Raw genomic sequence first — 20,078 nt, 5'->3', positions numbered from 1 at the left:
AAACTTGTAACTTCCGGTGCGGCTGCGGTTGTTTGCCGCTGTCTTGCGGCAGCTTCGCTCGGACCGCATTCCAGTTACGGCGTTTCGAGCGGATCGCGGACGCGGAACATTCCTGTGTAGGCGCGGTGGACTTTCCTGAAGTGAACGTTGTTTCGTGTGGGCTGGAAAAAAGGCGTTTAAATTCGGTGTGAGTGTGCGCTAATGAAGCTGCTGGTGCGCTACAGCAGCGGTTAGCCGCTGTCAGCAGGTGCAGTGCAGAGGAGAAAAAATGGCCCGGGGAAAGAAATCTGAACCTGTACCTGCTCGTCTTCAGGGAGTGTGACAGTCTGATTGGAGGTAAGAGATTCATTTTGTTTGTCTTGAAAAAAGAAGCAAACAAAACTTTTATTGACAAAGGTGCTGGTAGGGATTACTGATTTATAAAGGCTGGTGAAGGTCTTTAAATGAGCGTCCAACACTGCAAGTATGAAACACCCTTTAAAGTTAACTTTAAGGTGCGCGTCCGTACAAATAAAGAGAAGTGGCGTGTCTAAAATATATTCTGACAGCTTTAGTGACTCATATACTAAATAAACACTAAGCTGCTTAATAATGAGTTTACTACTGTGGGTCTTTGGCTGCTTAATAATGCACTAACAGTTTGATTTCAGTGTTTTTGGCCATGGCGGGCTGTTGCCGGTGGTGCTACCGCACTTGTGCGTGTTGTCTGTCAGAGGACGAGAAGAAAACCATAGCTGTGGACAAAGAAATCAAGAGGATCCTGAAGCAGCAGAAGAAGAAGGAGAGAAGAGAGATTAAAATCCTCTTGCTGGGTCAGTAGAGCGCCACACACCGCTGTTGGTTCATGCAAAAAAGAGGACAGGTCAGACAATTAAGACTGAAATCTGATAAGACACCAGAGGGTACATTCTGCATACAAATCAAGATGTTTGACCTGTTTGGTGGCCTGCAGATGAGTGCCAAAACTATGTAAGGCATGTGTCACCATGTGAGTATGTGACGAATGATCTAGGTTGGGATTGGTTATACACCCAGAAAACTACTTGAGACACACAGCCCAGAAACCTACAGCTCCATTTTTTTTAACAGCTAGTTTAACAAGTTGCTGACTGGCTGATTTTCAGGTAATTTCAGCTTTCAGGGAGAGGATATGAACGGGCTCAAAAGCTGGATTAAAAAAGTACAGTGAGCTGAAATCATAGGTGAAATATTTACATTATAAATGGTTTAGTTGACAGAAAGACAATTAGTTGACTTATCCTGACTGCCATAGGGCGCAAGGAGGAGGGGCGCACCCTGAACAGGTCGCCAGTCTGTCTCTGAAGAACCAGTTCACCTAACTCCATGCCTTTGGACTGTGGGAGGAAACCAGAGCAGAGAGACCTCACTCAAACACATATGAATGAAAATAGGAATCAAGAACTCAGTACGAACAGTAATCAAAAACACAGGGCACTAAAACAACAGTGAAAGCAAACAGAAAATACTAAAATAACAAATGTAACAAACTGAGGTGGAACAGAACATACGTCAACTTTTTTTTCTCATTCAGTGGTTCTCCAACAGAGGTACTTCACTTCCATTTGACTCACAGCCCAGTAATGAACTGCACAGTGGAAACCTGCGACCTGAATTTCACCTGAGTCACTTTGCAGTTTTACTGTGGTTTGTGTAATTTCCTGTAAGGGTGTGATGGGTTTTTTTTTTTTTTTGCTAATGAGTGAGATAAGCTAATAAGTGGATACACAATTTAAGAGCAGTAAAAATGATTTAATTATATTTGATAATCAGGTCTGTATCACGTCTTCCCTGTTTCAGTGTGAGTGCTCGTTTTGGTGCTTATAGTCTCCTTATCATGCTACTTTATGTTTTCTTTTGACAAGACAACTTGTTACATTTTCACGTTTGGGTTTCATGTCTTGCTGTGTTCTTGGTGTCAGGTTGGTTTGTGCGTTATTGTTTGTATTTTCCCTTGTGTTTTCCTGATTTAGTCCTCAACTGTGTTCATCTTTTGTGCTTTGCCAAGTTAATCTTGTCTCCCTGTTCACTTGCGGCTCTCTTGCTGTCTTATTTTGATAGTGTCTTGTCTCACATGCCTTGAGTTTATTTCTACTTCCTTTGTCTCTTTATCTGTGATTAATTTCAGCTGCTCTCCCACCTGTTGCCTGTTCCCTTGTCATCACGTGTGTGTGTGTGTGTGTATATATATTTTCTCAGTCTCCCCTTGTCCGTTGTTGCCTGCTCCCTTGTGGGTGTGTGTTTCTTAGTTTTGTGTTTCCTGCTGATTCCTAGTTTCTGGATCATTTGCTATTGTTCAGTATCTTTGTCTTTTTTTAATGTTGTGAAAGAGCTCAGCATAAAAGCCGCTTATTATTGTTATTGTTTTTAAATAGCACGTCCTGTTTGGCAGCTTTTACAGTCCAAATCATGATCTGAATGCACTGTTGAGCCAAACACATTTGCTTTTCCCTGATGAACTCTATAGGCTCCTCCTGTCAGTGTTTTGCTTTTTCTTTTATTTATTTATTCATTGTTATTATTATTTGCATGTATACATGTGCAATACAGTGATACCAATGCTGAGAGGGAGGAAGAAAAAGAGAGAAAGAAAAAGAAAAAAGGGGGAGAAAATAAGAGAAAGTACAAGTTCTTAATCAACTGCTGCACATGCAAATTAATGGCACATCCCGATGGCAACCAAGTGCGCACCCCATAAGAGGAAGGAGAGAGGCCCTACATGGAGCCCTGAAGTCCAAAGGGTAAGAGACACAGAGGCAAGGGACAGCCCACCCTGCCAGAGGCCAGTCATCCTGGTATGAGCTGAGAACAGAGCCTCAGGGCCCCAGGGGCTCGTGAACTGCCCGAAACCCAGCAGAGCTTCTTTACTCTGAAAATCTTCACTGTGGAAGCTGTTTTCAGGGACCTAAAACACAGTTTATGTGTGTACAAAAGGTCAAAATGCATATAAAAAGCAGCATTTTGTAAAATACCCGTGTATGTGTGGACAGGGCTTGAGGACAGCAGAATAGGCAGCAAACAGCAGCATATACCACCTTTTAAAGGTGCTGTGATAAACATACAGTAAACAGCTGCACATCCAGTAGTCACAAACAAACATATATATATTTGGAGTCACATTTCTAGCAATAAGAAAATTATTATCCATAATCATATATATGAGAAAGCTGCAGACCAAAGATATTCTATCTGCGAGCTTTGTCTTTTTTTTCTTTTACTGAGCCGATGTGCCTGGTGAAATTTTTTTAGATCTTTTTCTTTAAGACCAAAGCAGTGACCTGAAAGGTGGTGAAATGTTCTGGGGAATGGATGATTTAATTTTGCTTTACAAAAATAAAAGATTCATATTTCTAACTTATTAATTCATATTTTTTAGAAAGGTTGAAAAATTAGAAGATCTACATCTCATTATCACTAAAATGATGATAAGTGAAATTATTTATCTGTCTATCTATAGATAGATATAGATATCATACTCAAACCTGATTATGTTAAATTACATCAGGTAGCATCATTGTCCTGTGACTGATAAATGCTTTAATCTTCCCCCATAATTACAATATCCACATTTTTTCCTGGGAATGCACTGCACTGCACGTCTGGCCATTTTTAAAGCACCATTATTTTTCTGTTTAAAAAACTATAATCCAGTTCTTGTAATTTGATCTCATCTTTGGACTGAGGAAACTTGTAGAAAACCTTATAGAAAAAGAGAGGCCACAGTCGAGTTAAATGAATTATTTCTACTTTAAGTATTTTTGTAATTTATTACCTCTCCTGTTTGTTGCCTCAGGAACTGGGGAGAGTGGAAAAACCACCTTCATCCGACAGATGAGAATCATTCACGGGCGAGGCTTCTCAGAGGAGGAGAGGAAGGCCTTCGCCAAGTGCATCTACCAGAATATCTTAACTGCCATGCAGGCCATGACAGGAGCCATGACCACACTCAGAATCCCTTACTCCAACCCGCAGAACGAGGTAGACGCAGCATAAACACACATGTGCGCACCCAGTTACACATGAACGCTTATTCATAAACACAGATGCGAACACAGGTATGCGTGTGTCTGAGCAGAAGCGCATTCCCAGGATTCGTGAGATTACGCTCGCACTGAAGCAGAAGCATCAAACACATGGCACAGACACTCTTCTGTAATAGCTGCCAACTTTATTATAAACATGCACAAATCTTAGTACAAAGCATCTGTTGAGGGATTAATTACACAGAACATTCAATACATCATGAAATCTCCTCGCACTAAGAATCTCTTGCTGTCCTCCAGATGTATGCCAAGCAGCTGGAGGACGTAAACACAGTACAGGTCACCCAGCTGGAACGGGGTAACGTTGATGCAATCCGCCGCCTCTGGGCAGACCCGGGAATACGGGTCTGTTACAGCCGCCGCTGCGAGTACCAGCTCCTGGACTCTACAGAGTAGTGAGTAGCTGTGCTTTGCTAGAAGTCAAAACTGCACCACACCTGCCGTTAGGGCTGGGATTTATAAAGTGTGTGTGTGTGTAATAAGTATTGGAACATGCCTCTCCTTTAAATCTTTGGATTCAGGTGTTTTCAGTCCCATTGCAACAGGTGTATAAAAATCAAACACCTAGCCCTGCAGTCTGCCTTTACAAACATTTGTGAAAGTATGGATTGGTTTCAAAAGCTCACTGAAATCAAGCGTGGCATTGTATTAGGATGCCACCACTGCAGTTTGTGAAGTTTCTTCCTTCCTGCAAATTCCACAATCAGAGCCGTAAGTGGAATTCTTGCAAACTGGATGTGTTTAGGAACCACAGCAACTTAGCCACAAAGTCGCAGGCCATGTAGAGCTACAGACCAGGGTCTCCGACTCCTGAGGTGAACAGTGCATAAAAGTCACTTGTGTTGTGCTGACTTAATAACTGAAGAGCTCTAAACCTCCTTAACATCAGCACAAAAACTGTGAGCCGGGAGCTTCATAGCATGGGTTACAATGGCCGAGTAGTTCCTATAGGTGTAATGTTTAAGTGGCCTAGTAATTTTATCCATGTAACTATTTGGATTTGTGCTGCAACTAAAGGTCATCATCATTATTTATCAGTGTGCTCATTTTTTAGAAATTTCCCAGAGCCAAGGTAAGGCATTTTCAGGTTACTTGTTTGACTAGACACTCAAATCACAGAGAAAAAAATAAATCCTTTTAATCAATTGTCTTAGCCTATTGTTTGGGGTGAAAAATTTCCCCACATTGAATCAGTAATGACTGCAAAGCTATAAGTCCAAAATGAACAACATTGGCAGAAACCTTAACAATGACGAGGATGCAGCAACAAGCAGGGGAAACTCAGGACTTAAATGTACAATAGGGCTGATGAGGGAAGTGGACACATCTGGGAACACAGGTGAACCAAATTACACTGACAAGACAAGGGGAAGCAAACTGAACACAACACACAGATACAAGACGACTGTCAAAATACAACAGGAAACAACTAGACGGCAACAGGAACACAGACTAAGACACAAGAACTTGACAAGAGAACAGAGGGTAACCATAAAGCACAGAGATAAGACCGTCACAGTAAAACAGGAACAACGGGAAACAATGACTAGGCTAAACTCAAAACTAAAACAAACAGAATCTAAACGATAAGAAAACTAATAAACATTATCAGAAAAATAACAAAACTTAACCTAAGGACACAAAACACTGGGCCACCAGCCCAGGATCATGACAGTGGGACTGATTCTATTAAAGCTGTTCTAAATATACACAAATGCACCACCACGAAATCTGATGCAACAACAGAGAAGCACAACAAATCCTTCATCCATTTTAGTCATATTATTAGCAGTGAATGGGTCATATCCAGATAGGAAGAGGTTAAAGTTGTTTACAAAACAGTGTTTTCGGTTTGTGCTTCTATTGAGATCATTATTTGATTTGATTTGACATTCATTTGAATGTCTGTTGGTTGAATAAATCATAATGGACATTTTTGGATAGTTTATTGACCAAACAATGAATCTATTTATTCAGAAAATAATAAATAAAACACTCATGAAAACAGTTGTTAGTTTTGATCCTGAATCACTTATCCAGTTTGTAATACGGGGCAATTTTTTGATATGTTCTAGGTCCCCTTCAGCCTTTTCTTTTAAGCATTTTTGCATTTGCTCCATCTTTATTTGTCACTGAACTTGTACTTTGTACTTGTCATTGACGGAGGAGTCTTTGGGTTTTGTAGCTACATCTGTTGGGATACAGGAAAAGATTTAACACACAGTAGGTGTGAGCCTTACGCTTAAAGTATTTCAAGTGTCACAGAACAAAGCGTGGGCTCAGCCTGCCTCTGTTTTCTCTCCTTTATACTGTCGTTCTGTTCTGTGTTTACCCGGCAGTTCAATCATCGTGGTGCAGGCTTGATAAGGGACAGGCAGTCAACATTAGCTAATGACAGCTTGTATCAACATGAACTATAAAGCTGTGGTCTGTACAGAGGCTGATGTTGACTCGCTCCACTCCCTTCTTGTGTTTTTAATCAGTTTTTTTTTCCTGTCATCACCGGTTCATCATAAGTCTTGTGTCACTTCAGTTTGTTTTACTGTCTTTGCCGGATGCAAAGTAAACAGATGCAATATGTTTTAGTGGAAATCTCCTGTAGCGTGAGAAACCGATTTTTGTTGTTGTTGTTGTAAAGTTTCTCTTTTCTTTTTGGCCCCTCGCGTCTCTGCTTCAGCTACATGAATAATCTGGATCGCATCGGTGCCCCGGACTATATCCCCACAGAACAAGACGTGCTGCGAGTTCGATTCCCCACCACGGGCATCCACGACTACTCCTTCACCATTAATACCATCACACTAAGGTGACCAATCCTCAGATTTCTAACCTCTCACAGGGACAAATCCAATACCTTCACTATTCACTGCACTGTGAAAAAAAATACTATTGAGTCTTGCAGAGGCTTTGTCTGCGCACGCCTGTTTGGACGCAATAGGATCACTTTTCTGATTGCTTCTGTACAGAGCTCATGTGGGTTTTATTTTGAAAATGTGTAGGCACTCAGACTAAGCTTTGACAACAAATCCAAAGTTTGTTTCTAAAGGACATTGTGTTCCTACATATTATGACACAGGCTCTTAAAAACATTGATAGTTGATCTAGTAAGTGGCGTTTTCTTATTTTCTTTCATTTATATACACTGTTACGGGGGGGTTATATTAAACATAGCTAAAGTTTCACTGTATATTTACAAGTAATTCCTATGAGCCAAAAGCTCAAGCGCTTGGTCTCAGACATTTTTTTTCTTAATTCAGATCTTTATGGTGTCACAGAGAATATGGCTTTGAGCACAGCAGCCCTAACCGTCACTGCTCAAATCTTGTGCTTATGAGGGGCAGCCAATCAGAAGAACACTGGCTTAAATTGAGGTCGGCCTTAAAGGCAGAGGGTTTAAAACAGCTTGTTTTAGAACTGAGCGGCTGCACCAAGGCCCAGTATAAGATAAATAAGGTTTATTTTAAACTGTGAATCATGCAGAGCTTATCTGGTAGAGTCTAAGAATACAAACATGGAGCTGATACTGAGCATAATAGGTCCAATTTAAACTGAAGAGAAAATATATCTGAATCAGTTAATGGCAAAATAAAAGAGTGAATGAAAGAGAATGAGGCATATTTGTGCATCGTATTCTGAAAAGGACATCACTTCATATTGCAACTCATTTGCAGCTGTGTGAACGACATATATGGATGTGAGGGCAGCATGTAAGCACTGGCAAAGTGGAAAGTGCTTGTTTTTCTTGCCTTTGTGCATCAGCACATTAGAGTTCATGAAGGGTTTCTTAATTATTAGTGCATTTTGTGTACAACTATTCCCAGCCTGCATGGGCACAGAAGACCAAAAGAGGCAGATGAAAACACATGCCGAATGACTCCCACACGTAGTTTCAAATAATAAAAGAAAGTCAAAAAAAAAATAAGAAAAGCTACATGAACATTCAATCCAATCACATCTTCAAGCTAAATTTTCACAGATGTCAAAGTAACTACTTGTTAAACAGTCAATTTCAAGGCTTTTTTGACAAAGTAATCAAACTTAAACTCAAAATTATTATTTGTGCACCAGACTAAAGTTCTGGGGCCTTCTTCAGAAACCTTCTGAAATTATTCACCTAACTTAGTAGAGTCACAGCTTATGAATGGTTTGGGAAACGCTCAGAGGAAGGGAACTTTAGCTCAGTGAGGAGGTGTGTCTGACCCCATTGTTAAGTATGATGTTTTTTTCAAAAGGTGAGATCATGGACACAAAATGGCCAGTTATAAAAAGGCCTAATTAAATAAATTAGTATCCATTAAGACATGCTGTAATAATGAATAGTATTTCATGCAGTGAACAGCTTTGTTGAATAAATTGAATGCCATATTTCACCCAGTCACTTGTGCATTCACATGTGGAAAGTTGATACATTAATTTGCTTCATTTGCAAATTTTTGTACTTAATTAATTTCATATTAAAAAGGGAATTAGCTTGTATCAGTTGCGCGAAGACGCAGAGGAAAACCTGTATGTTAATGAATGCCTTTTTGTGTGATCTCATGCAAGATTCTGTCATAGTTTTTGCATTTTTCTAGTTGTCAGATGTCTTACTGTTTTTGATCACTACCATTTTTGGCATTACAGTGTTATTGTTAAGCACATCTTCAGTGAGAGCCCTGCTTGATCTAATGAGCAGCGTTTCAGTGACTCTGCCATTTGGCATTTTGTGAATATTTCTCCTGCTTCTTTGTGTTTATCTTGATGCATACATTCTTCTTCTTTTTTTTTTTTTTTTACACCCTTCCTTCCTCTGATAGGATTGTAGATGTCGGTGGTCAGAAGTCGGAGCGGCGGAAGTGGATCCACTGCTTTGAAAACGTCACCTCCCTCATCTTCCTGGCATCTCTCAGCGAGTACGACCAAGTCCTGGAGGAGAGAGAGACGATTGTAAGAGCGTCTGTGGGCATCAGAAATGAAATGAACACAAAAGTTTATCTAGCAGATAACTTACCCGCTCTGTCTGCTCAAGTACAACATTGTTAGAGACAAATGTACTTAAAATATTACTAGTAAAGTATGTACAGCTAATTCTAACAGCTTTGGATATGTTCTTCAGACTTAGTGCAGATAGTAATTGGGAGATCTGAGTGGGTGAGACTGAAGTAAGGCACTGTATTTTTGGGTGAGGCATACGCTTGAATAGATATGTTTTCAGTAGATAATAAATACTGTAACAGATTATGTCATATAAAGGTAGTGTATTATTACAAGCAATCATAAATGTGTCTGTCAATGCAGTCATTCTATCGCTTCACCAGCAGGTCTCACTCTTGTACAAGAAAGCCTCTCTCTTATCTCCTCTCAGCCTCTGCAGCCCCCTGCCGCCTTCTTCTTCCCTCCCATCCTGTCACTGATCCGTTTATCTCACCCAGACACTTTCTGGTCTGCCATCACATTTATTAACCTCCACAGCGGTCCATATGCTGCCCATAAACAACCCATTTCCTCTCTTCCTCCACGCTTCATCCTCAGCCATCTAAACTTTTGGTTTCTCACTTCAAGTAAAAATTACTGTATTTCTTTTATGTTCACCAAAATGTGCTGCCTCCGTGATGGTACTCTCTCTCTCTTCCTCAGAACCGCATGCAAGAGAGTCTGGCTCTGTTCTACACCACCATTCATTCCCAGTGGTTCCATAGCACGTCCATCATCCTCTTCCTCAACAAGACTGACATCCTGGCTGATAAGATCAAAACTTCAGACCTGCAGAAATACTTTCCCAATTTCATAGGTCAGCTGGTCTTCTGTTTGTTTTTATTGATGTTATATATAGTGCCAGCAAATATTGGACAACTGAGATTTGGTTGATGAAACAGTTTGTTGGAAAAAGAGGAACTTAATTTAGTTTATTTGAAAGCAATTAGTGAAGATTTGCATTTTGGTTTTTTTTTTGGATTGTTGGTCACACTGTGGCATGTTTGTGAGCGAGTGTGCTATAGCTGGGGCAGAATCTGTGGTTGTGTTTCTTTTGTGAGTGCAGACAGTCGTGGTGAATGTAGTATTGGTGAGGAGCAGTGACAGTGCTAAGGGTTTGAAATTTGTGACTCAGTCTGACGCTCTGCCTCAAAGTGGAGTTTCAGACATTCAGATAAGAAATTACAACAGCATTCAAGGCTGAGCCCAGTCAGCAGCTGGATTTCATCGCTGTCAACAATTACAGGTGCAGCTCATTGTTTGCAAGCTTTCATTTTCATCGCAGCGTGGACACAATCATTTTTCTGTGACATGAGGGCTGTGATGCTATTTTGCTTCAGCCAATTTGCTTTGAGCATGCAGCAATTTGATCACATCCTTCTACACCTGGTGGAAAATGTGCCATTTCCAAAAACGTATCTGCAAAGTGATTTCAGCCGCAGTATGTTTCCTAATTCTAAACTTGAAAGTGTCTCCCTCCATCGCTGTCACTAAGGCCACCAAATGTTATTTTTTGCTCATCCTTCTTGTTTTCCTTCCTTCCTTCCTTTATTTAATTTTTTCTTGCATTCCTTCCTTCTTTCTCACCATCTTTGCCTTCTTCTTTCCTTTTTTCCTTCCTTTGTACCATCTTTGCCACCTTCCTTACTTCTTTCTTGCCATCTTTATCATGTTCCTTCTGTTCTTCCTTTCTCCTTCTTTCTCACTATCTTTGCCCACTTTCTCCCTTGCTTCCTTCTTTCTCACCATCTTTTACCTTCTTCTTTCCTTTCTTATTTTTCATCATCTTTGCCCTCTTCCTTCCCTCCTATCATTGCGTCCTTGCTTCTGATTTTTTTTCCCATTCTTCCTACTTTTTCCATCTCTCCTTACTTTGTTTCCTTCTTTATTTCTTTCTTGTAGATGAGTCACTTCAGGTACTCTGTGTGCTTAATGATGAGGTTGCAGCCTTTAACTCTGCTGGTGTGAGACGCTGCAGGGTGCCCCCCTCACCCCCCTCACCCCTCACACACCTCCACTCTCTCTCTGTAACCCATGGCAACCACAGACAGTGCATCCTGCAAGCCCCACACCCCCACCTGAATACCCCCAGGTGTATGTGTGTGTGTGTGTGTGTGTGTGTGTGTGTGTGTGTGTAAGACTGGAAATTAGGGACTGAAAGTAAAAATTTGCACATGTGTTTATGTGAAGTGCATACACTTTTTACCACTAGCATTAGCAGGGTAAAATAATGACTCACACAGGGTCAAGCTCTTTGATGTCAATTTAATCTTAAGGACAACTGTGAGGAGCTCGTACTAGAAGCTGCTATTTGCCGGTAATGTGGCTGTTTTCCAGTGTAGAGACAGTGTGGTCCTTATTATTGCTACGGTGACTACTTTTGAAGGTTATACCTGTTAAAAATCCCTACAGTCTTATACTGAAACTGAATTTAACTTGCTCTGGAAACAATATTATTATCAAGAAGTGATTCCAATGATTCACCATTTACAGCTTTTCAGATATTTTATTTACAGCTTTTTTTCAGCTCAGCGTAGGTCTGGAATTACAGTATTTCTGAACTGCTAAAACATGTTTGCTGAATCCACCACCCCTTTTCTCAAAACTTTAAACACAAATCCAAAAACTCAAATTACATTCACAAAACCCCATACCTTTCTGTCAAAACCAAACTATCACCTCAAAAATGTGTGCAGATCACACACAAACAGCAAGTAAGAACACAATTGCCGCAGAACATATGGTAGACACTGCACCAAATAATCTAAGACACAGCATCCAGGGCATGTAGTCAACAGGAAATGATTTTTCCAAGTGCATACAGTGAAACACTGCCATAGTCAGAGTGACATGACAGTGCTGAATGTAGACAAACAAAAAATAAAAATAAAAAGCAAGACACAGATTCAGTCTGCACGATCATGTCTCTGTGTGGGGTCCAGCTGGAGGACCCCATCCACATCACATGTAATGTATTCCCTAGCCAGGCAATGGGGGAAAAAAACCCCTTGTGTACCAAATCCAGCCTTGACGGGACTCAACAGTAACGTCGTCACAGGCGTGTTCCGTTGCCTCCAATATATCCTCCCTGGTGTAGGGCTGTCGGTCAAACACCTTGCACCTCCACGCAGAAAAAAACTCCTCTGATACTACTCCACTGTCTAAACAAAACTACTGCAGCATCTGTGTGCAGCACAAGGTAAACACAGACAGGGATTATGAGCAAGACGACAAGTATGCACTTTGTTTTCTTTTATCTGTGATATGAACTGATGCAAAGCAGCAAGTTCAGCCTTAGGGCCCAACCTAATTCACGACCGCATCGCTTTTCTCATGTAATACACACCATGCAGTGAAATAGCGGTAGAAAACTTTATGCCGAGATGACAGTCACGCCCTTCTGACGCTTGCATCATGCGTTCTTGGTTCTAGACCAGCTAACTTGCGGTGCTGGAGTTGAATCCATTTTTTGGCCGAGCACTGGGTGTGTTCGCGGTGGAAAAAACGGTTTGAACATTGGCACCGGCACCTGGTCAGTGGAAAAAGGTCCTACTGGATTGAGGAAGGGTCTGTAAAGTGGATGGAACACTTTCATGAAGTGCTGGTTGTTTGTGAACCACTCGTGTATCTGGACTGCACGGTGAAAGTTCATATTGTCCCAAACTATGATGTATACAGGAGGCACTGCTTGCTGATCCAGCTGTTCACGCACAGCCACGTGATCCTGTAGACCATCCAGGAATGTGAGGAGATGTCCAGTGTTGTATGGTTAGCATGGTGGTGGAGGACCCCCAGTTACCAATGGCTGCACAGAGGGTGACATTGCCATCCTGCTGGCCACGGACTTCCACAATGGCACGGTGACCGATTATGTTCCTGCCCCTCTGCCTCCTTTTCACCAGATTGAACCCTGCCTCGTCCATGTAGATATATTCATGGGTCCTTCCATGGCATCCAGTTCAAACACTCTGGAAAATAGAGATTTGGGATAAAAGGTAGTTTACTGTAGGTGATACGGAAGGACAGACACCTGGAACAGTGTATGTACAGCATGTGCATTCCTGAAGTATGTGGGTTACAATATGGTTTACAGTACTGTAGAAGTAGCAACTGCAACTACTGGCCCATGTTGACAGTGGGCCGATGAGCATAGGATCGTATTGGGTATTCAGTCCTGGGTGTGTGTGTGTGTGTGTGGGCTACACTTACTTGCACATACTGGTATTGTAGATCTATGACTCTTGGAGAGTTGCGTTCAAAGGGTACTCTGTACACCTGTTTCATGCTGAGTCTGTTGCATTGGGGGACCCGGTCAATGGTTGACAGTGACACACTGTTGAATCCATCAAAGCTGCCCTTGTCTGCTATCACTCTCTGCTGGATCTCACAGAGACGGGTGGCATTGTTCTGTAGGGCCATGTCAACGATGAGTGCTTCCTGATGTTGCATGAAAAGGGCACTCCTGCCACCCACATGTGGTCATTGTTCAATTCTGGAAAAGGGGGAATGAACATTGCATTGTAATGAACATCACAGTACTTGCAGCGTTGCATCCTGTGTGTCAAATATCATCCCATGGACGAAGACATGGTGTACAATGGTTGCCCATATCTCATCGGTGATAACTGTTCTCAGTTGTCCTCGTCCCCTTCCTCCTCGTCTGCCACCTCCCACATGCACTCTTCCTCCTCTGCCTCTCTTTATGTGTCTGTCCATTGTGTCTGCATGACATCCCACAAGCTGCTTTGCAACCCAGCAAATATACATCCATATATGGATGACTCCTCCACGAATCGCCACTTTATCGTGGTGGAGGGGTTTGTGTGTCCCAATGATCCCAGGAGCTATGTTGTCTGGGGGCTTGTCCCCCTGGTAGGGTCTCCAATGGCAAATTGGTCTTGGATGAGGGGCCAGACAAAGAGCGGTTTTTGTCATGTGGCAGAACGCTGAACCAGCTCTTCATCCTCTCGAAGATATTCGAGTGTGTGTGGGAGGTTGCCCATCCAGTCTACATGTCTTTTGTGGACTTGGAGAAGGCATTTGACCGCATCCCTCGGGGTATCCTGTGGGAGGTGCTGCGGGAGTATGGGGTGTGTGGCCTGTTGTTGCGGGCCATTCAGTCCCTGTATAACTGCAGTGAGAGCTTGGTCCATGTTGCCGGCAATAAGTCGGACTCATTTCCTGTGGGTGTTGGACTTCGCCAGGGCTGCCCTTTGTCACCGATTCTGTTCATAATTTTTATGGACAAAATTTCTAGGTAGCCAAGTGGCCTCAGACTCTCATCTCTGCTCTTTGCGGATGATGCAGTCCTGTTGGCTTCATCAGGTAGTGGCCTCTAGCTCGCAGTGGAACGGTTCGCAGCCAAGTGTGAAGCAGCTGGCATGAGGCCATGGTCCTCAGCCAGAAAAGGGTAGAATGCCCACTTTGGCTCAGGGATGAGTTGCTGCCCAAGGTGGAGGAGTTCAAGTATCTCTGGGTCTTATTCACAAGTGACAGGAGAAGCCAACGGGAAATTAACAGACGGATCGGGGCTGCATCTGCATGACAGATCAGTGCGGATGCTGCACTGATCTGTCGTGGTGAAGGGGGAGCTGAGCGTAAAAGCGAAGCTGTCGATTTACCGGTCGATCTACGTCCCTACCCTCACCTATGGTCGTGAGCTCTGGGTAGTGACTGAAAGAATAAGATTGCGAATACAAGCATCAGAAATGAGCATCCTTCAAAGGGTGGCTGGCCTCTCCCTTAGAGATAGGGTTAAGGACCACAACCATTCAGGAGGGGCTGAAAGTTGCTCCACCACATCAAAAGGAGCCATTTGAGGTAGTTCAGGCATCTGACTAGGATGCCTCCTGGGCGCCTCTTGGGTGAGGTGTTCCAGGTATGTCCAAGCAGGAGGAGGCAGACCCAGGACACCCTGGAGAGATTATATCTCTCAGCTGGCCTCGGAATGCTTTGGGGTCCCCCTGGATGAGCTGATGGAGGTGGCTGGGAGAGGGAGGCCTGGGCTTCTCTCCTTAGGCTGCTGGCCCAGCGACCTGGCCCTGGATAAGCAGAAGAAAATGGATGAATAGATGGATATATGCATGAGGATGGATGGTGAGGTAACAAAACAAAGTTATACCAGTTAAACTGACTGACTTTAGAAAATAATACAAAATCTGAAGTGTTACAGGCTACTTTCATATGTACAACAAAAATCATTAAATACTGAAATCTGAAAAGATGGAATAGCACTGTTGATTTGGGGTTCAGTGCAGGATGGTTTATTCATTTTGTAAGAACAGTCCACTAATAAGGGGTCCTGGGATCCTTTAAAGGTATTTATGTTTGACGCTAAATGGGATTTAGAACTTAGCGAAAGGATTACAACATTAATCAAGATAAAATAAGTAATAATTTCACATAATTATTAATTTGGGATCTTATTTGAACTGTGACAATGTTGTGCTAGTGTAAGTTTTCCATCAGGGTATTTTTACCACTTTTGCTTATTGCTCTTATTGCTTTACAGTCACACCAGCCTGGTGACTTGACAGAGATGGTTATCAAACAATGACTAGGTAGTATTCACTGAAATAGAAAACATAAGAAAAATGGCTTCTGGCTGTGATCACCTTTTTATTCATTTTGCATATGTGAGCTGCTGTTTAACTGGCCAAAAAACACCAGCTGGGAATTTAGAAAGACCTTTTTCTAAGCTAACAGCATTTTCATGTTGGATTACTGATGCACAAATGCTGAAAGTTCTCTCTAAATTCAAAATGCCTCATTATGCTGTCTAATATAATTTCTAGTCTCACCCTTAGTAACATTTTCTGATGTCTTTATCTTTCTCCTCCATCAGTCAGTTTATTCCACCCAGATTCATCTGTTTGTTGTCCACCTCCATCCTCCACCTCCCCTCTTTAATAGGTAAGAGGCAAGACCCCGAAGAGGCCATGAAGTTCATCCGCAAGTTGTACGAGCAGCAGGCAATCAACCACAACAACCGGGAGGAGTGGAAGACTCTGTACCCCCACTTCACCTGTGCCACAGACACCAACAATATTCGCAAGGTCTTCAGTGACGTGAAGGACACGGTGCTGCTCAAGTCTCTCAGGGACTACGGGATTATCTGAACTTTTACCAAGCAATCAAAGCCAGGAGGAAAGATGGTTCACGTCTCTTTTTGGACTGTTTACTTCTAAGAGTGAAGGCCAAAATGTGATTTCTCTTTTTCACATAAAAGTCCTTCTAAAGTGTGGAAGTCAAACCATCAGCCTTGCTTAATGTTTCTGTTCCTAGTCCTCCTCTCTTCCTTCATTTTAATAAAGAAGCAAGTGATGATATAAAGTACTTTTCTCTCATCTCCAGCACTATCACAACTTTACTGTCATCCTTTTCCTCTGTTCAGGAAGTATTTGAAACACATAATGAGGAGCTAGTAAACACTCATTCCTCTCAGTTTGCAGCTTTTTGCCCAATTTGATGGTTCGCTTTTTTTTTTTAAGATGAAGAGGCGTTTGGGTCACGCCATGACTGAAGTGATCCATAATTGAAGCGGGAGCAGAGATGCTATGAAGTGCTGTGCCGTCAGAGTAATGACTTTTACAAGTGGAGATGGGGCCACACATGGATGCACCATCACTGCCACACATGTTAAATGCTTTATGTGTATCCAGCAGTTCCATTCAGGTACAGTAGAAGCTAATGCACACGCCAACACAAACTGTAAACACAGAGCATTACTGTTATGAGCTGTATGGGCAATATGGGTTACAAACCACTACACTCTTTATTATTAGATACCCTGAATGTCGGTGATGATGTCTTTCATTGTTTCTGAAACCCCGCCAGTGTGCCAAAATCCTTATTGATTTTAGTTATCTTTCACTGCCAGTATTTCTTTCATGTTATCTGTATTCAACACATTTGTCACCATCATTTGATGTGCAGAAATCTTTGCAGCTGCCAACTGTTGAGTCATCTTACAGTGCCATGACAGTAATATATGGCAGCAGGCTCGCCTTTGGTGACCGTGAGAGTTGGGACCCGGTGACTTGCTCTTAAATTGTATATTATGCAACTCTTATATTTAAGTGTGGACGAAAATGCAGATTGTATGTTCTAGTGAATCTGGACTGAAGTAAAAATTGTATAAACTGTTCAACAGGCAGAGCAAGCAAAGAAATACAAATGAAAGAAAGTTTAAAAGTGTTGAGGTTTACTTAGATTGACTTTTTTCAGCTTCTTAAATAATCGCATCTCCTTTAATTAAAGAAACTTGCATTTTTTTTAGTCAAACACTAATTAAAGTGTTCTGTAAAGCAGCTGCACTTTGGTTAAGGAGACAGCTATCATGAGTGATTAGTGAATCCATCTGTTGGAGCCTGAATCCTGACTGGCTCCTCTTGTGCTTTTATGATGCAAAAATATCCAACTGTTTGCTAACAAGTCTGCCTTATAAATAATATGTCCAAAATGTCTAAAAAAATCTGTTGCAGCAGGTTTAAGTGCTTAAAGAGGACATCTTGTACTTCAAGCTTTGTGATGCCACTGACAACAAATTACCTCTACTTGCCGTCAGATTGTTCAGACAAGGCCACAGAGATTCATCGTTTCTCTGGTCTTTGTTGCTAAGACCGCTCATTGGGTTTTTGGCATATGAATGTATTTAAGAAGTTAACATTTTGAGCAAAGAACGACATGCGAAATCCTACTGTTGTTTTCTGGAAGCTGGCCAGAAAACAGAGTGGGCTCACTGAGAGGAGGAGAGCACCAGAGTAAAGAGAGACCTGAAAAATAAATGTCATGTCCACTATAAATGTTGGAGATAGTCTCCTACTGCATTTGACTTTTAAACTTCCAATTTGTATACTGTAACAGACTAGAGCAGGTTTCTGTATTTGAATTTGTCAAGCATCAGTTTCTTCTTGCTCAGTATTTCTGTCAATACGCAATTCAAGCATTTAAATATGGCAGAAACTAAAGTGATGATGTGCTCTGTTATGTAAACGGCAATGCCTCGTTTCAGCAAAGCTCTGTGTAAGTCAGGGCAAATCAACTGGAAATGCATGGATTCCTTTGTTGCTGTATGAGCACAACATTTATGGGTTTTTTTATGGCTTGTATATTTTGAATAATTTGGATTTGGGAGAAGCTATGCTAAGTTGGGAAAGCTAACAAACTAACAGGCTATTCATGCACTACTACATTAACAGTCAATTTATATAATTATAAAATAAAGTACCACTATATCGTAGGTCGTTGTCATTGGAGGCACTTATTTCTTATAATACATTAATGGTCCTGTTGTTGCATTAATGTGCTGTTTGTATTCTTTAACACTGAACGGTGAAAAACTGCTGAAAGTTACCATGAAGACGAACATTTTCTTTTGCTGGACACCGCTGGGTTGTAATCCGTATAATTTACAGAGTTGCAGAACCAAAATAATTTATCCAACATGGAAATGCTTAAATCAACAGTTCCACTAACAGCCAGTAGAGGCTCCAAAAGTGAGTAACTCTCCTCTCATGTTAAAATGCCCAGCAACATTAAAAACTCGAGCCCGACCAATATAAGATTTTTGAGACCGCTACTGATATTTGTTGATTCAAGAATCCAATATTCTGATATATCGGCCAATATTTTTTTTCCTTTCAGATACGAGAGATTAGCAGGTGCAGGAGATTGTTAGGTGCAGCTATTTATTTACTCATTTATGCTCTGCTTGACTCTGCTCAGATCAGCTGATTATGTTTCCAAACACTTGTTGTCAACAGGGAAGTTGCATAGTGCTCTCAGGTGGACAACGTCAACACTGACAACATGGTTAAGGGGTGTTTCTTCTGCCTCATTTTACATTTTCATTTCGCAGCCATTATAAATGCAGATACTGACAGACTGGTGAATAGCTAATATCAGCTGGGCTCTATTAAAAAACATTTTTCCAGTACAAAAAGTATAGCTTTCTGTGTGACCATAAAGACCATCCAAGAAGTCTGTGCAGTTTCAGTTTTGGTTAGTGAAACTGTTGTATTTTATTTGTCTGTTTCCTAGCAATAATTAACAGGTATCTGGGTCTGTATGATGCACGCGTACCATCTATGGATGGATGCAGTTTGCTGACCAAGTTTGCTAGCTTTAGCTACCAACTTAGCTCTCCACCCTCTGCTCAAAATATTGTCACTTCTGGCTGCAATAAAAGCAATATGCTGACCAAAACACTAATGAGGCATCAAAATGCAAAGTCCAGAAACCAATGGATGACCTCACTATGTCACTAGATAAGAGAAGGCTTTTATCTACAGTGTGCGGGAATTACTGACACTAAATAAAGCTGCATGGAAACGAGGCAAGCTGTGTGGAAAAGAATATTAAACCAGCCTTTTATGATATTAATCGCATGTTTGAGTTCTGCTCCGTGTGTGTGCCAGTGATGTTATAATGAATTTAACAGACTTTGAAGCTAATATCAGCTCACAGTGGTGGTGCCGGCTGCTCTTTTGTTGACTGCATGTAAAAGTGTTTTGATCTTGACTCAGCTACACTTTTCAGATGTGGTAGCTATATTTTTACATCTTTATGATGCTCTCCAACAAAAAAGGTGTAATTTTACTGTACATTTACTGAAAACTACTGTTTGATTTATTTGTAACTGCTGTATTTTTTTTTTTTTTTTAAATATTGTTGGCCAACAGTATATAAACTGACTAGAGAGAGAGTTTGAGCTAGTGTGTGTGGTAGGTAACTTTTCAGAATTGGGAAACCTCTCATTTGGTGACAGTGAATTATTTTGTGTAAATTCTGGTGGAAGAAGCGGGCTTTTTTTTCTAGTTAATATTAAAAAAGCTTTAAACACATATTCCTGTGCTTGTTTCTTTCTCTTAGCCAGATATGATTTAACTATAACTTAGGATCCAAATGCAGACACAAAGGCTCAATTAGAAGTGGTTAAACCATAAGCCCGAAAAAAAAAAAAAATGAAAAAGGTGTAATAAAAATCAAAATAAGACACGAGAAAACTAACCTTCAAAATAAAACAGGAAGTTACCAAAAGACAAGTTACATGAAGACTAACAC

At 41.3% G+C, this 20,078-nt stretch overlaps 1 protein-coding gene across 2 annotated transcripts; it reads left to right on the top strand.

Moving 5' to 3' along the window:
- Positions 1-16: 16 nt before the first annotated feature.
- LOC115778617 (guanine nucleotide-binding protein subunit alpha-11-like) lies at positions 17-19,858 on the top strand. 2 transcript variants are annotated; one of them, XM_030726764.1, is made up of 8 exons: positions 17-336; positions 651-812; positions 3,812-3,996; positions 4,302-4,456; positions 6,739-6,867; positions 8,858-8,987; positions 9,678-9,831; positions 15,927-19,858. In XM_030726764.1, the coding sequence occupies exons 2-8, from the start codon at positions 662-664 to the stop codon at positions 16,130-16,132; spliced, it is 1,110 nt and encodes a 369-aa protein (XP_030582624.1). In that variant the 5' UTR covers positions 17-336; positions 651-661; the 3' UTR covers positions 16,133-19,858. The 2 variants fall into 2 exon arrangements, with proteins under 2 accessions (XP_030582624.1, XP_030582623.1); XM_030726763.1 differs by having other exon boundaries at positions 640-812.
- Positions 19,859-20,078: the final 220 nt, after the last annotated feature.

This window comes from Archocentrus centrarchus, chromosome 4 (assembly GCF_007364275.1).
Source record: "Archocentrus centrarchus isolate MPI-CPG fArcCen1 chromosome 4, fArcCen1, whole genome shotgun sequence".
NCBI classification, from domain to species: Eukaryota; Metazoa; Chordata; class Actinopteri; order Cichliformes; family Cichlidae; genus Archocentrus; species Archocentrus centrarchus.
Note: the sequence above shows the minus strand (reverse complement) of the source record. Positions and strands in the feature narration are given on the sequence as shown.

What these genes read in the sequence shown, in the direction of transcription:
- LOC115778617 (XM_030726764.1), top strand. Translation starts at nt 662, where the DNA reads ATGGCGGGCTGTTGCCGGTGGTGCTACCGCACTTGTGCGTGTTGTCTG. An exon ending in ACTCCAACCCGCAGAACGAG is followed by an intron (nt 3,997 to 4,301) that starts GTAGACGCAGCA and finishes GCTGTCCTCCAG; the next exon opens with ATGTATGCCAAGCAGCTGGA. An exon ending in ATACTTTCCCAATTTCATAG is followed by an intron (nt 9,832 to 15,926) that starts GTCAGCTGGTCT and finishes CCTCTTTAATAG; the next exon opens with GTAAGAGGCAAGACCCCGAA.